Source organism: Tupaia chinensis, unplaced genomic scaffold, assembly GCF_000334495.1.
Source record: "Tupaia chinensis unplaced genomic scaffold, TupChi_1.0 Scaffold146828_1, whole genome shotgun sequence".
Classification (NCBI taxonomy): Eukaryota; Metazoa; Chordata; class Mammalia; order Scandentia; family Tupaiidae; genus Tupaia; species Tupaia belangeri.
In genome coordinates this window covers 685,988-703,577 of record NW_006206682.1, presented here as the reverse complement: position 1 = coordinate 703,577, position 17,590 = coordinate 685,988, and the positions used below count along the sequence as shown (strand labels likewise).

The window sequence follows — 17,590 nt, the reverse complement described above, 5'->3', positions numbered from 1 at the left end:
TTTCCCTATCTCCCTATCTCTTTCTGGTGAGTGTATGCATTCTCTAGCAGATAAAATTAATTAATAAAGAAAAATAACCAACTATGTTTCATTTTTATTAAAGATGGATAAAGAGGATATATAACTCAAATGTATCAGCTTATTTTGAATTATTATCAGGCACTGGAACTAAAAATTATGGGCCCTCTTAACCAATAATTCTAAAACAAGACTAACCAAAGTCTGAGTTTACAAAGGAAGGAAATAAAGAGTGTCTGAGTTTTTCTGAAGTCAGAATCTAACTCTTTTTCCTTTTAAGTTTTTCTACTTCACAGTAGATTTTGTTACTTGATTTAAATCTTCCTTTCATAATTTGGAATCTAAAGAAGAAATTCTAATGAGGATCTCACCAATGCCAAAGATGGTTAGATGATTATTTCATTTTTTTTTTTTTTTTTTTTTGCGAGATGCATTAATTTACTCATTTGCAATTGTGCTAGGAGCTAGGGATGTCAGTCTCATTTAAAAAGGAATAAAAATCTAATAAGACTGCTGTTGTGGAAAGGGGGACACTTGGGAAAAGTGCCTTCTAATTTTTAAGTAAATTACTAGTTTTGATTTGTGCTTAGTGGGCCACTGCATCTTGTCATTAGTAGCTGAATGCTCAACTTCAATAACCAGGCCTGATTCTCTGGTTCAATTAAACTGGGGCCCCATTAATGAAAATAAGATCATCAGATTCCACAGTCCTCGGCAGACTAACAGTCATTAGCTAACGTGCATTGGGAACTGACAGCATGAATAATATGAATATGTGGCTTTTTGAAAACACTAGTGTTTTGGAAACACAATGATTTTATTAATTTCATTAAATGCTCTTGATCACGTTTTATGACACTCAACAAACTGCACTCCAAAACAGTTAGGAGTTTTAAGTTTCCTTTTTGTCTTGTATAAAAACACTAGAAACCATAAGAAACAGCTACTTCTTCTCTCTGAAGGCTTCATTGGGATCTGCCAATATGTGCATTTACAGTAAAATACCACAATTTACATGAGTACTATACAGTGAATTATAAGAGCACACAGTTATTTTCTCATGCAATTCAAATCTCATCATGGGGAGTCCACTTTTGAGAAAGACACAAAAACAAATAGTTTAAATGAAGAAATATATCCTGGCTTTTCCATGACTAAAAAGTCTATTCTTGGGCATTATTCATTAGCTACACCTTTCAAATAAAATATCTGATGTAGAGAATTATTATTATACTCACTTACAGTAGGCTTCAAAGCCCACACGTGTACAAAATCAGCAACTGAAAAGCATTTGCAGAGGGAGAACCACAAAGTGCAAAGTACGATGGTATCATTTTTGGTGCAATACATGTGCAATGAGATCATTCAATAGGAATGATAGCAAACCCTACACTTACAAATGAATATAAATATAATTGGGATTCTAGGACAAAGGAAATGTGCTATTAGATGGCGATTACTAATTTTCAGTATGTGTAATTCAAATGGACTATCATTATGCATTGAGAGCTCATTTATAGAATCTACAAAATATATACTATTTATTCTCCTCTACAGTTTAGGTTCAAATATGGTTTATGGAAAAGTTTCTGTTTAAATAAAACACTGAATTAAAGATAAAATTAATATTTATTTGGTGCTGGCAGGTGGCTTAGTGGTTAAGGTTCTGGATTCCTACATGGCTGACTGTGGTTCATATCCTGGACCTGGCCACTTGAAAATCATGCCAGGTGCATATGTGTGTATGCCCAAAATTCTGAGAGGAGATTGGAGGAGAAGGGAGTATGACATGGCCATCATCCCTGGGGGTGATTTCTCACTTTCCCTGCTCTGTCTCTCTCTGGCAAACCCACATGCCCCATGGCAAAAACAAACAAACAAACAATTATTCAAATTATCTTTAATCTCACCCATTATAAATGTCCTTGAACTTTAAATGAAAATGACACCTAAAATATCTAGGGACCAGCAAGTGGCACAGGGGTTACGTTACTGGTCTCCCATATCACCAACAAAAGTTCAAGTCCCAAAACCAGTGACTTCAAAATCATGCCAGTGTGTGTGCCTGTGTGCCTAAGATCCCAGGAGGAGAATGGAGGAGAAGGGACTATGGTGTGACCATCCCCCTGAGGGTGATTTGTCACTTTCCTTTTCACTGACTCTCTCTCTCTCTGGCGATCACACATGCCCTATAGCAAAAACCTCTTTAAAAAAAAAAAAAGATACCTAAAATATCTAGATACAGACTTAGAATGAGAGGAATCTACCATAAACATTTAGATACCCAATTCTTCTTGGAACAATGGAAAATCTGGTGAGACTGAGTCTGCATGCTTGCAAGGCAACACTTGCAAGAACTAAACTGCTGCTACCTCTTCCAGATGGACATTGAACAAGCAGAGTTGGCTGCAATCCCCACCACTCCCTTCAGCTCCTTCACATGGGCTGCTTGTTAACTGCCATTTATTGTATCATTTGAAGAATTGTTAAAAGTTACTATTTCAGGGCAGTTAAAACTCCACATGGCAAAATGGGGTTTGAGTCCCCTGTGGTGGCTCCATAATCAAAATAAATAAATAGATAAATGTTTTTTTTTTTTTTTTGGAGAGATTTTCACTGTAGGGCACGTGCGCTCGCCAGACAGACAGAGAGAGACATAGAGACAGAAAGCAAGAAATCACCCCCCAGGGGGGATGGTCACGCCGCAATCCCTTCTCCTCCATTCTCCTCTCGGGATCTTGGGCACGCATGCACACGCGCCCGGCGTGAGTTTTAAGCCACCGGGTCCGGGACACGAACCGCGGTCGACTACGTGGGAGTCCAGTGACATAGCCATTACGCTAACTGCTGGTTCCCAATAGATAAATGTTTTTAAAAAAAGTTAGTGTTTCAGTAGCAGGTGAGTCATTTCTCTGAAGCACCTCCTTACCCCTCTTCCTTAACATGTATCCCTTTCTCCTCTACTAAGTCTCACTGTTGAAGTAGAACACGATTCTGTATCAAATACCCAGGCAACCAGCCCTCTTTTTTCATTTCTATTATCTTCCAAGCCTCAGTAGCAATCTGAGTTTGCAGCTCCTACCTTGGTATATGGCAATTACCGTGTTAAGGGCTTGGGATATGAAGAGTGAGCTACAGTACTCTCTTTAGAGGAAGTCACACCATACAAGGGAGTTACAAAAATAACGGGGCTTATAATTTAGGTGCTTATGTACATACCTGATTCTGCTGATCTCAGAGGATGACCTCCAAATTTTATTTCAGTTTGGCGGAGTTTTGTCATGTTTAGCAGCTGTGTGACATGAGGAACATCTGTCGTTAGTTGGCAGCTTCGTGGAATAATGTCTGTAGGTTCATCTGTTGGAAAGGGAGTGCCATACAGAGCTGGAAATAAACACACATTCATTTCCAAAATGTAAGCCATTTCTGCCAAATGGACACATCTTATAAATGAAACCAATTAAACCAAACATTTTAGAGTATGACTTTAGACGAGTTACTCAACCTATCAGCCTTGATTTTCTTGTCTGTAAAATGAGCATTGTAATTTCACTGCTTACTTCCTAGGCCTGTAGAAGAATTAAATTAGATAAAGCATAAAACATATGGAAGGATCAAAGAACTGTGAAATAAATTAGGGTATTCACTGGGAACACTTCATATTTGCTTTTCAATACTAAAGGTGTGCTTTAGGAATGTTCCAATTAAGATTTCTGGGAGCACATCAGGTCATAATAGCTTAATAAATATGATGTCAGTACTAAATAACAGTAGTATCCACATACATTCTATGAGCAAATTAAATTTTTTAAAAAAGTTTTTACCATAGGGCACATGTGCTCCCAAGAGAGACAGTGAGAGGCGAAGTGAGAAATCTCCTCACTCCCTAGGAGGAGTGGCCACAATCCTGTCTTCTCCATCCTCCTAGGATTTTGAGCACAAGTGCACACGTTCCCAGAATAATTTTTGTTTGTTTTCTTTTTTTATTTATTTATTCATTTACATTTAATCACATGTCTTTACAGTGTACAACATCACTTTTTTCCAGCTCAAATACCATGTATGTCAGTCAAGATGAAGATATTTTATACCTTATCATCAGCAATAGCTTCTCTTTTTTTGGTCAATTAAGCATATTTTTACTTTTTTCCTTCCTCTCTCCCCTCCCTCCTTTCCATACTAAACTTTTTTTTCACATTTTATTGATTCATAAAATGCCTTAAACTAAAAATATGAACAAAGCTAGAACCTAGTGATAAAAGCACTATAATTTTCTTTTGAAACATTTTTTTCTCTCTCCATTCCCACTTTTACTAAAGAGAGGTATAAACTGACTTATTTGCAAAAATAATTAGGTTAATCTCATTCTGGTCTGTTATTTGCACAAAGCCCCATAAGAATATAATTTCTGATACAAGGCAACAGATACTATTGTATTATTCAATTTATCCAAATACCATTCTGTCACAAAATAAGAATGCTCACAAACATTTTCTAACTGCAAAGGGGTCAGGAATGAGAAACGTTTATGTTTCAAATTTTTAAAAAAATTAACAAATTGCTGAACCTATCAACAACTCACAGGATAACTCAAATCCTTAAATCTGTAAGACAATGCATAGGAGAAAATCAGTAATGTTTTAGACAAATGTCATAGAATTCTATTTCACCAGTTCACGCTCATGTAATCTCTCTTTTGTTGAACTTACAGTGTTACTGTGGTATGATCTTCCATTTAAATTAAGAAAATCAACATTGTTATTATTGATATTTCCAAACTTGTCCCTACCATTAAGTTGGCCTTTTTCTTGGTTATTTTTGTTCTCTTATTTCTGTTCCTAGTTTTCCTAGTATAGTACCCCATTCAGAACTTCTCGAAGAGCTGGTCTGGTGTTGGTAAATTCTTTCAGGTTTTGTTTATCTGAGAATGTTTTGGGCTCTTCTCCCATAGGAGGGATAATCTTGCCAGATACAGTATTCTTGGCTGAAGTTGTTTTTCACTTAACACTTTGAATATATTTTCTCATTCTTTCCTTGCTTGCACTGTTTCCAACGGGAGGTCCAGTGTTAGCCTGATGGGGTATCCTTTGAAAATAACTTGACATTTCTCTCTTGCCAATTTTAGTATCTTGTCTCTCTCTGTGGTTTTGGTCAATCTGGCTATGATGTGCCTTAGAGGACTTCCTGGGTTGAATCTATGTGGGGTCTTTTGTATTTCTTGGGTCTGGATATTTGAAGGCCTCTCTAGGTTTGGAAAGTTTTCTTCCAGGATTTCGTGGAATTTATTATCAATGCCCTTATTAATTTCTTCACCTTCTGGGATACCAATTATCTGGATGTTTGGGCATCTAATGGTATCTAGTATTACTTGTATATTATTCTCTCCTTTTTGGGAGGGGTTATTTTTCTCAGTCTTTCTGGTAAATTCTTCTAGATCAGAGGTTCTGTCTTCTACATCTGAGATTTGATCTTCTGCATGATCTAATCTGCTTTTAATACTTTTGAGGGAGGTTTCAATTTCCTGTACTAGAGCCTTTATCTCTAACAGTTCCTTCTATTCTTTTTTATTATATGTATTTTTCCTCTTTCAGTTCACGCAAGAACTTTCTCACCTCCTGGTACTCACTGTCTCTTTTCTCCTGCATCTGTTGGAGTTCACTGTCTCTCTTCTCCTGCATTTGTTAGCTTTGTAACTATGAATATTCTAAATTCTTTATCTGACATTTCCATGAGTTCCATTGTACTGTCTGTGGAAGACGAAGGGCTATTCTTTCCCCTTAGAGGAGAGATATTTTCTTGGTTTTCCATATTTCTTGTGCCTCTGTGGTGATTTCTGGTCATCTGATGGATTATATGTTACTCCCTACTTCCTTGGAGTTAATTCTGAGTGTTAGAGGTGTGTGGCAGGAGATGACCTGCAATATTTTTGTAGTTCTATTTCCCGTATCCTCACCAAGCAACCTGCACTTTTGTCAGTGGAACTGGATTTTTTAGAAGAATTATTTAATTTTATTTACTCTTTGATTTATTTTAATTTGACCACACACACACACACACACACACACACACACAGAGGGAGAAGGTGAGAAAGCAAACCACCAGGTCCAGGACTTGAACTGTGGGTGACCATGTGGGAGTATCCACTGCCTTAATCACCACACCACCTGCTGTTCACGGAACTGGATATTACAAAGGAAGGCCTCACAGTTTCTAGGGAATAGGTGCACTGAGACTGAGGTGCAGGGTTTCAACCAAGAATTCAGAGGTGTTGGGAGGAGATGAGCTGCGCTCTCTGCAGCTCCATGTTTCTCCCTGGTGCTCACTTTGTAGTCTCTATTCTTTGACTTTCAGTCATTTGGTGATGTATTCACATTTGGCTAACTTGTTGGAGATTTCTGCTATTGTGAGTTCATATGCTTCACCACAGTACTTCTATGCCTATTTTGCCACTACTACTGTGTTTTGCAACACGGTATCCATAGAAAGAGATTTGAATTCAGATTAATGAAGATGAGTTTTTTTCCCTTTCTGGAGCAGTTCAGTGGGGGTTAAGGTTTTCTATGATCCTAAAAGTATTCAGATGTTTCACTACTGTGCACCTATACCTGTCTAGACACTCAAAGTGTAGAAACTGAGAAGCAAGGTGAGAAAGTTAAGTAAAAGAAAAGGAAAAAAGGGAAAAAAGATTAAAAAAAAAAGTAAAACAAATACAAGACAAATGAAAAGAGAAAAAAAATTTTTCTTAAAAAAAGGCAAAAAAAAAAAGAAAATCGCATGGTGCTCTTAGAGCTGGGCCCACCTGCACGTGGATTCTGAAATTAGCAAGAGAATGGAGAGTTCAGAGACAAGAGACAGTAGTTACATATTTTTTAAAAAACATATATATCTATAAAAGAAAAGTTCTGAGAGAAAGGGAGTGGGAGAGAGACAGACGGAGGCAGAGAGAAGACAGAGACCAGCCTACCTTGTTTCGCTAGGAGTTGGGCTGAAAGGAGAGCTTTGGGGCAGAGGTTTAGGCTTTCCAGTTAAAAGGACAGAGCTGGGCCCATCACAGATGCACAGGGATTCTCACTTTGTTAGGATTGGGCTCTCCAGTTGGGTACTGCAGCTGCCTGGTTCAAACTGCAGTTGGCCATGTTTGAATCTAGTGTCTTAACCACCACAGCACCTACTGGCCAAGAGCAAATAAATTTTTTAACTTAAAAAAAAATTATTTATTTTACATTCATTCGCTGAACACAAAATGAGATTTCCCAACCAGGATACACTGTATAGTGGCTTAATCATACATATTATCAACAAATAATTTCCCATTTCGTGTGTGTGTGTGTGTGTGTGTGTGTGTGTGTGTGTGTGAGTGTATTTCCCTCCCATTTCTTACCCTCTGCCATTTCCCAGCCTCCTCCCACACTGTCTCTGGTATCTGTAGTTGCTTTTCATTGCCCCCTTCCCATTCTCCATTTTACAGGAGGAGCAAAGACAAAGCCAGTAAAGACATGGACAATTTAAAGAACATCATCAAAGACCTTGATTCAATTGACATGTACAGAACATTCCATCTAAAAATATCAGGATACATGTTTTTGTAGGTACATATGCTACATTTGCCAAGATAGATCATTAACAAATCTGAGTAAACTATAAAGATGTGAGTCATACAAGGATTCTTTTACAATGAAACAAAATTTGAAATAGGTAACAGAATGATACCTGGAAAATTTCTTTCCTTTTTAAAAATTTTATTTATTATTATTTTAAATTCACTAGAGAGAGACAGAGAGAAAGAGAGAGAGCGAGAAAATTAGAAAGTAAGCCACCAGGTCTGGGACTCAAACAGCAATTTGCCATGTGGGAGTCCAGTGCCTTAACCACCATGCCACTTGCTGGCCTCTAGAAAACTTCTAAGTATTTGGACACTAAATCGTTCTTGATAACCCACAAGTCAAACAATAAATCAAAAGACAATTCAGAAAGTATTCTGAACTGAATGAAAATGAAAGCACAGCACTTTATCTGTGAGATGCAGCAAAAGCAGTGCATTGAGAGAAACTCAAAACACTAAATACTCATTATTAGAAAATAAACATGGCCCTAAAACAATAATCTCATATTCTCTTAGTAAACTTAGAAAAAAAAGATAGGAAATTAAGATTAAAGAAAGAAAAAGTGAAGAAAATAACAAAAATCAAAGCATAAATCAGTGAAACAGAAAACATGAAAATAATACATGTGAAAATAATACATTTGGTTTCACATGGTCAGTGAAACCAAATTCTACTTCATTGTGATCAATAACATCAATAAACCTCTGTATAGATTAATGAAGAAAAAGGAGAAATCATGAAATAAAAATATTAGCATTTAGTGAGGTGTGAGCTGACATCCTACAGATAAGAAAGGATCATAAAGGGAATATTATAAGCTTAAGCCAATAAATTACACAAGTACATGAAATGGGTATGCTTCTTGAGAGACAAAAAGAAAAACCATAATTATGTGTAATGAGGTCCTTTACAGATGGGCTGCTATCTTTAAAACCACAGCTATTCTTTTTATTTTTTCTCTTTTATAATGTATTAACTGTAAGCTTTCCAAAGTTACAGAGACATGCAGACATCCAAGTCTAGGAAATACAAAGGACACCAAATAGATACAAGAAAATCCTCTCCAAGGTATATCGTAGCCAGCTTGATAAACATCAACACCAAAGATGATATTCTAAAAATGCCAAGCAAGCAATGCCAAGTTATATACAAAGTTTATCCCATTAGACTAACATCAGACCTCTCAAATTGAAACAGTGCAAGCAAGGAAATAATGGGAAGATATATTTAAAACTCTGAAAGAAAAAAACAATTTCAGCCAAGAGTACTGTATCCAGCAAAATTATCCTTCAAGTGCGAAAGAGCAATAAATTCATTCCTGGATAAACAAATGTTAAAATTCACCAAAACTAAACCAATTCTTCAGGAAATACTTAAGGGAATATTACACCAGCAAAACTAAACGGAGCTAAATAGAACTAAGAGAACACTAAAGAATTAGGGGGAAAAAAAAAAGAGTGGTGAAACAAAGGAATAAGCTCACACATATTGAGAATAGTGTTGATTTACAAGATTAAATTCTCCAACTAAAATTTGGGCTAAAGAATTCAGATCCAACCATTTTACACACAAGCAGGTTTAAGGACAAAGTCATCATTTATTGCATAGACAATTGTATCCAAGAGTTTTAGATTGCATTTGTATATTTAATTATTATATCCATTACTCACTGTACAAACCTAGATAACCTAGGAAAAGTCCAAAATGCTACAACTAGCTGAGTCTTTCTTTGTAATGAATTTAGAAAAGGCTAAAATCAGTACCTTTGTAAAGCCTATAAATCACCGAATCATTCACTTAATCATGCCTTCTTTTTAAACATCTCTTTCCAATTTTATTTTTTGCCTTTTTTGAGGATTTATTTCTTTATGCACAGTACTATAAGTACTATGGCCTTACAAGAACTCACAGAGAATGTATAAAAGTTTTCTTTTTCTATCTCTTCCTAATGAGCTATTATTATGTACAATTTTACCTGTCTCTAAAGACCACGGATGGATACCACAGATCTTTTCAGACTACTGCTATTCTAAGGAGTGGAGGACAGCATTAAGGTGAGTTAAAACACAAGGCTCTTTATTCTTGACGAAATCTAGCAGTTTTTCTTCATGAAGTATTCATTTCCCTGGTGGCCACAAGCTTTTGGTTAGTTTCCAGAGTCTCCAAAGAGTTGATACTGGTAGTTTTTGCCAGATTGTTTCAGTGCTTATATGGAGTGATTTACTTTGCAGTCCTTTACTCCACCATTTCCATTGATAAAAATTTAATTGATAACAAAGCTAGCATCACCAGTGATCAAGAATGAAACAAAGATACCCATTATTATCTCTTCTTTTCAATATCGTACCACAGATCTTCGCAAGTAAGAAGGGTCAAGAAAAATAAGTAAAAGTACGAGGACTGAAAAAGAAGAAAGAAAACCATTTTTACTATGATCTACAAAAGAATATACACCATTTATTATAAACTGAGTTCAGCAAAGATTTTGGATATGCAACCAACTTACAAAGTTATTTGCATTTCTGTTTATTTAAATAGAGAAGTTATTTTTTTTTTTCAGAAGTTTTTTGGCACCAGCAGTTAGCGTAATTGCTATGTTGCTGGACTCCCACGTAGTTGACCGTGGTTCGCATCCCAGACCCGGTGGTTTAAAAACTCATGCCGGGCACGTGTGTGTGTGTGCCCAAGATCCCAAGAAGAGAATGGAGGAGAAGGGATTGTGGCGTGGCCATCCCCCCTGGGGGGTGATTTCTTGCTTTCTGTCTGTCTGTGTCTCTGTCTGTCTGGCGAGTGCATGCGACCTATAGCGAAAACCTCTCCAAAAAAAAAAAAGTTTTTTTTTAAAAAAATAAACAATTTAAAATAGGATATGCTTGACCTTCAAAGAGAAATACCTCATTTTAAAAAAGAGAAGAAATATATGAATATCATTATCATATTTATATATAAAGACTAAATATTATGAAGATGATAATTTTGTATAAATTAATTTATAAATTTGCTTCATTTACATAGAACTTCCCAATAAGGACTCTTGAACTGACTCTACATTTTATATGAAAAGACAAAAAATAAACAATACTTTCTAAGGGCAATGTTGGGAGACTTTTTAAAAAGCTATAGCAATCAACAAAAAGGTAAGTGTGACAGATTAGGAAGCTTCAAAATAGAAAATGCACACATGAAAATTTCATATCTAACAAATTTATCATTTCAGATTACTAAGAAAATAAATAACGTATGCTAGAATAATTAGAATTAATCTAGGTCATTTCCTCATGTAATGTATCGAAGTCAATTCCACATGGATTAAAGATATAAATGTACATCAAACTTTAAAAACTTGGAAAGATGAATACAGAAGAATACCTTTATGTCCTTTATGTCCTTTAGAAGGATTTCTAAATCAAGGACGAAAAACAATTATAAAGGGAAATTCTGAAAAAGCTATGTGGCAGATCATATTTTTCCAAAGACAGACACAATGGTATTCTCCTTTCTACATGTTCTTTTAATAACCTGAACACAACACTCCTTCCATTAAGAGGGAGGGTCTGTGTACCTTCTCTCTTTTTATTTTTCCCCTTTTTATTTTTGGATAGGTTTTTGCTATAGGGCGCGTGCACTTGCCAGACAGACAGAGAGAGACAGAGACAGGAAAGCGAGAAATCATCCTCCAGAGGGAATGGCCACGCCACAATCCCTTCTCCTCCATTCTCCTCTCAGGATCTTGGGTATGCCTGCACATGTGCCCGGTGTGAGTTTTAAGCCACCGGGTTTGGGATGCGAACCGTGGTTGACTACATGGGAGTCCAACGACATAGCCATTACGCTAACTGCTGGTCCCTGTGTACCTTCTCTTTGAAAATGAGCAGGGACCACCCGATGGTTAAGGCAGCTGCATATCACATGGCCAACTATGGCTCAAGTCCCAGACCCAACTGCTTGAAAAACATACCAGGTATGCACAGAATCCCAAAAGAAGAAATGGAAAAGAGATTGCAGTGTGATCATCTCCAGTGAGGAATGCTTTCTCACTTTCCATCTCTTCTCTGTCTCTCCAGTGAGCACATTTTTGGCAAAATTTTTGAAAAAGGAAAAATACAAGTGGGCCTTTGTGGCTTTTAACCAAAGAACAGAGCAGAATTGACACTTCAAAATTCCAAAACTAGGTCCTTTAAGGCCATACATTGATAGCTTCTACCTTGCTTGCTGAAACACTCACACTGTAACCTTGATCTGTTGAGTAAGCAGTCTAACTACCCCACTGCTGTCCTGACCCAGTCAAATTCCTACAGAGACATCACAGGAGGACATTCCCAGACTCAGTGAAGGGACAGAAATGCCCAGCCAGCTGCCCACTGCTCCAGTTCCACCCACCATCCCATTGCAACCACAAGACATTTTGGCCAGAAACACTCAGCTAAACTCTTCCCAAATTTCTAAGCCACAGAAACTTTGGGAGATAATAAAATAACTGTTATTGTTTTACGCTAGTAAGTTATGGGGTACTCCTAATACAGCGCTAGAAACTAGAACCTGGCTCTATCAAAATCGAAATTTTGATACCATGAAGAATGGGAAGAAATCCATAGATTATAAGATGATATCTGCAACCATAAATTCAACAACACACTGTACACAGTGCATGCACAGAATTTCTCCAATCAATGAAAAAAACAAAAAAAAATAGGCAGACATACGCAGCCAATTCAGGTGACCAATAACACATGAAAGGCAAATACCATGTGAAAGCTGCATGATTTTCACAGTTAATGGGAGAGAGGAAAATTTAAGTGAAAGTATAAATGAAATATAGCACATAGAAAAAGGAGACACTCAAGAAATGGTGAAGGACAAATGCCCCTTAATAACAGCCTCGACTAGATTAAATGCAGTTGCCAAATTTTGCAACTGTTTTCCCTGTTGATTGTTCTTTGTTCAGCTATATCCTGAAAAGTACTCCCTGCACATTTTATTTGGGTATCACAATTTTCTCCCCAGGTGGCAAACGACAAATCAAGTTGGCATCCAGACACTGAGGGACCGAGCTCTGCCTGCCCTGTTCTTTCAGATAAGGTCTATCTTCTGGGAGGGACTGTGTATGAAAAGACACAGACTACCTGATTAACATCTGGATGATGACACGGTTGAATCTAACCTGCTTTTGCTAACAAATCTAAAAGCACATAATTTTGGCTGGGATGGTCAGTTCAAAATGGCAAAATGGTACATGAAGGAGAAGGCTATAGGAAAGCTGACAGATTTGCTCATGTAGCATCAAACGGAACCAGATGGTGGGGTTTTTGATGTCTTGCTCCCCGCATGAGTTAGTATATTATTAGAATGTTTAAGTGACTCTGTAACCCTGTTTGCCTTTCTTTGGCTATAAAGCCATCATAAAATGAGCCATTCTGTGGGTGTTTAATATCTTTGATGAGAATCTTAACAGCTTTAAAAATTAAGTCGTCAATTTTAATACATATTTAAAGCACTTTATGCATTAAAAATCATCATTCCCATTTTATTGGGGGGGGACGCCTTGTAAAGCAGTAAGATTTACAGATCTGCTTTGGTTTATGGCTCCTCATAATTTATATAGTTTAAATACTAGTTTTATAACAGTTCACTGGTCCTAGGCTCATCTGTATTCATCTGAAATATCTGGTGATAGCCTGCAGTGCCTAGCACAGTGCCTTATTTATATCATATTTCAGCTGTCTGAAACATCAGTGAAAGTAAAGCAGACAAAAGTCTCTCCCCAAATACTGCTCTACCATATTTTAAGTTTTTGTCCACTTATTCATTCACTCATTTGTTCACTTGCCATGTAACTACTAGATTTTCTATGGGCCTGGGATAGATTCAAATCCATGCCTTTATGGAGTTTACTATACAATACAGAAAGACATTTAAGATGCAGTGTATTACAGTGGTTAAGAAAAGGCTTTGGAGCAAGGCATTCTGGATTTACATTCTGCTGCACATTCTCAGCTGTGTGATTTTGGTACAGTAACACCACCTTGCCATGCCCTGCTTTCCTTATCTGTAAAACATAGATATAAAAATAATACTTCCTTCATAGGGCTATTGTAACAATTAGGTGGAGCTTAAAAAATAATTAATATGAGGGGATAAGAATAGCACCTAGTACATAGCAAATGCGGTATGTCTTCTATTACATGAATTATTTCATTATAATGATGACAAAACCATATGTGTTTTCAATGATTAAAGATTTTGAATATTTAAAGGGGCAAATAAACCTAGGCTACAACTAATTCTTGGCTATCTTGAATAACTCACGTCTTTCAATTTTATTTATTTATTTATTTTTATTGCTATAGGGTGGCATGGGCTCAGCAGAGAGTGAACAAGAAAAAGAGGAATCATCCCTGCAGAGAATGACCATGCTGCAGTTTCTTCTCCTCCATTCTTCTCAAGGGATTTTGGAGACACACACACAGAGTGTTTTTTTTTTAAATTTATTTATTTACATTCATTCACTGTATATCACTATAGCATACAAAATGAGATTTTCCATCCAGAATACACTTTATATTGGCTCAGTGAAACACATCAACATACATGTTATCATCAACAAATAATTTTCCACTTCTTGTTTCCTGTATATTTTGCCTTTTTCCCCCATGTGTTTTTCAAGCTGCAGGATCTGAGACTTGAACCACGAAGTCAGCCATGTGGGATACAGATGCCTTACCATACCGTGACCTGATCCACTGTGATCTAGGTGCATAGAAGTTTTTAATTTTGAGGAAGTCTAACTTGCTTATGTTGAAAAAAATTTCTGCTGCTGTGATTCTGTTGTCATAGCTAAGAATACAGACGATTGCCAAGTTATCAAGATTTACCTTTCTTTTCCAGAAGTTTTATGGTTTAAGGTCTTATATTGAGGTTGTGGATGAACCCTAAGCTAAATTCTGTATATGGTTTGAAGTAAGTGTCCAACCTCATTCCTTTGCATGTGGAGATTCAGTTGTTTCAGAATCATTTGGTGGCGAGGCTATTCTCTGCTCATAAAATGATCTGGGCACCCCTATTCAAAACAGACATATGATTTGTTTCTTGATTCAATACTATTCTATTTAGTTGGTCTACATATCAATTTTTATACCAGTATCAACGTGTTTTGATTACTGTATCTTTGTAGTTTTGAAATTGGGAAGTGTGAATCTTCCAATGCTGATCTTCAGTTTCATGACTGTTTTGGTTATTTTGGACTTCTCGCAATTCCACATGAATTTGAGGATTAGCTTTTCATTTCTGCAAAGGTCACTGGAATTTTGAGAGAGACTGCCCTAATTCCTTAGACCACATTGGTAATGTTGACATCTTAATAGTAAGTCTTCCAGGGCCAGCAGGTGGCATGGAGGTCAAGGTGACTGGATCTCACATGGCTAACTGTGTGGTTTGAGTCACAGATCTGGTGGCTTGGAAAACATGCTCGGCACATGTACATATGTACCCAAATTCCTGAGAGAAGAATGGAGAAGAGGGAATTGTGACATGACCATCTTAACTGGAGGAATGATTCCTCACTTTCCTTCTCTATCTCCAGTGAACACTCATATTCTATAGCAAAAAAGAAAAAGAAAAGAAAGAAAAAGAAATGGATGTCTATTTATATCTTCTTTCTTTCAAAAATATTTTGTATTTTTCAGTCTATAAATTTCACTTCCTAGGTTAACTTATTCCCTAGTATTTACTTTAGATGCTACTATAAATGTAAACAATATTCTTAGTTTTTGAAAGGTAAAGTTTCATTATAAATCGTATTTTATAATATATAGTTACAAAATAGAACAGATATTTTAATTAGAATACATGAGTCTTGCATATAGTAGTACTTCCTTATCTGAAGGGAAGTATGTTCCAAGATCCCCCATGAGTGCCTGAAACCGTGGATGGTATCGAATCTCATATATACTATGTTTTTTCAATCTGATAACTATCTCAGTTATTTTAGAATGCACACTGAACTATGAAGTTAGCGGACCTGTAAAATCATCATTGGTAAGTCCATGCCTGATGAATAAACGCTTGATATTTCTTCTCTCTTCTGTTCTTTCTTCTTTGTCTTATCTATCTACACATATATTCTGGTTTCTATTTTAAACAGAATGATATGAGTTAATCAATAATTCAGTCATACAAATGTCTAAAAATGCCAGTCCATGTCCCTTTAGGAGCCACAAATGTAATAAACTCAATTGAATCAGCATGCTTTACTACTTGGTTTAAGTCATTCCTCTGGGTAAGTAAAAACTGGTTAATTGCTTCTTGCAAGGTTCCAATAATTCACTTCCTAGTATATCCCACTGTGTAAACAGAGAACAGCAAAGGAATTAGGCAAAATCTCCTGACTTGAGTACATACGAAAGGTTCTACAGAGAAAAGGTAGCAGTTTAAATAAGCCAAGAGCAAAGTACTGAGCTCAAATAAACATTTACTATAACCTTCTAAAATAAAATCTCAGTATAGAATTTAAGAAATATGTAAGAAAATTTCCTAGGATGAATGTCTCAACACTGTGACTAGATGTCTCAACACTGACTAATCTCTTTGTAGAAGAAAGTGACCTCTCCTTCAGTTAAAAAAAAAAGACAAAAGAACATCTGTTATTTATTATAAGATAGGAACCCGAACATTGCCAGTCATCATATCTTGGCTTTCTTACTCAATAATCTCCTGGATCTTTCCTTTTTAAAATTTCCCTTCTTTTCTTTGACTCCATAAAAGGCAGTATATTATAGTGTGAGAGGACTTCAAAAAGCCTGTGGGGAAATGGAACTAAAGTATGAGTTCATTTTGGTAAAAAAAGTTTTGAAATCCATGTATAGCTTTTTCATAATGCCTATTTTGATAACCTTTGTGAAGGGTTCAAATCCTGGCTTTACTGCTAATAGTTACATAGCATGTGACACATTACTTGGCTTCTCTGTGCCTCAGTTTACTACCTATAAAATCAGGGATAATAGTGACACCTACCTCACAGGATTATGATCATTAAATAAGTTCTGTATGTAATATTTGTAAAGTGCTTAAAACAGCACTAGTTGGGGCCAGCAGGTAGCATAGAGGTCAAGGGTGCTGGACTCCCACATGGCTGACCACAGTTGGATTCCCGGACTTGGCAATTTGCTTTCTCACTTTAGCCTTTTCTTTCTCTCAGTCTGTTCCACTCTGGTCAAAATAAAATAAATAAATAAAAGTTAAATAATTCTTTAAAAAAGAAAAAAATAAACAACAGAGCCTAGTCATGTCAAAAGTTAGTGTTGCAATCACCACTAACACCTCCACCATCATCATTTTATCTCCTTGACCAAGGACACCAGATGTGTGTATGCTACGTTATTTTTTGCCCTCTTTTTCTTTTCTTTTCTTTTTCGAAGGTTCTGCCATAGGCCATGTGTGCTCACCAGAAAGAGAGTGTGGGAAGGAAAGTGAGAAATCACCCCTTAGGGGGATGGCCATGCTGCGATCCCTTCTCTTTCATTTCCTCCTGGGATTTTAGGCATGCTCACAGTGCCTGGTGTGATTTCCAAACCATCACATCTGTGACTCAAACCAAAGTCAGTCACAGGGGAGTCTAGTACCTTAACCACCATGCTACTACTAGCCTGTTTGTCCTCTTTTGCATAAATTTGTTCATAATGAAGTCTTGTATTATTAATTTTTCTAGTGTTTATATTTACACATAGAACTCTGAGGATAAGAACTGTGCTCTACATCTTTATGTCATTCAAAGAATGCAGCCTGGTGTAATATTATATTACTTTATAGTATACCTCCCACCCTGCCATTATCACACTGAACTCCGTTCCCTGAACACATCAGAAGATCCTTTCGTGATATCATGCCTATATATGTATATGCTATTTCCTCTGTCTGAAATGTTTTTCTTTTCCCCCCATTATCCTTCCTTCAATGCTTGGGAAATTATTTTT

At 36.5% G+C, this 17,590-nt stretch overlaps 1 protein-coding gene across 5 annotated transcripts in view; it reads right to left on the bottom strand.

Annotated features, from left to right (window-relative positions):
- CFAP20DC (CFAP20 domain containing) overlaps positions 1-17,590 on the bottom strand; it is a 276,467-nt gene that overhangs the window by 137,821 nt on the left and 121,056 nt on the right. For 4 of the 5 annotated variants that reach the window (XM_006169141.3, XM_006169139.3, XM_006169140.3 and 1 more), the window contains one exon: positions 3,238-3,402. In XM_006169141.3, coding sequence (XP_006169203.1) covers positions 3,238-3,402 — 165 coding nt within the window. Of the gene's footprint in view, positions 1-3,237; positions 3,403-6,982; positions 7,068-17,590 lie in introns of those variants that run through there. The other variant, XM_027768542.1, reaches the window with a different exon arrangement.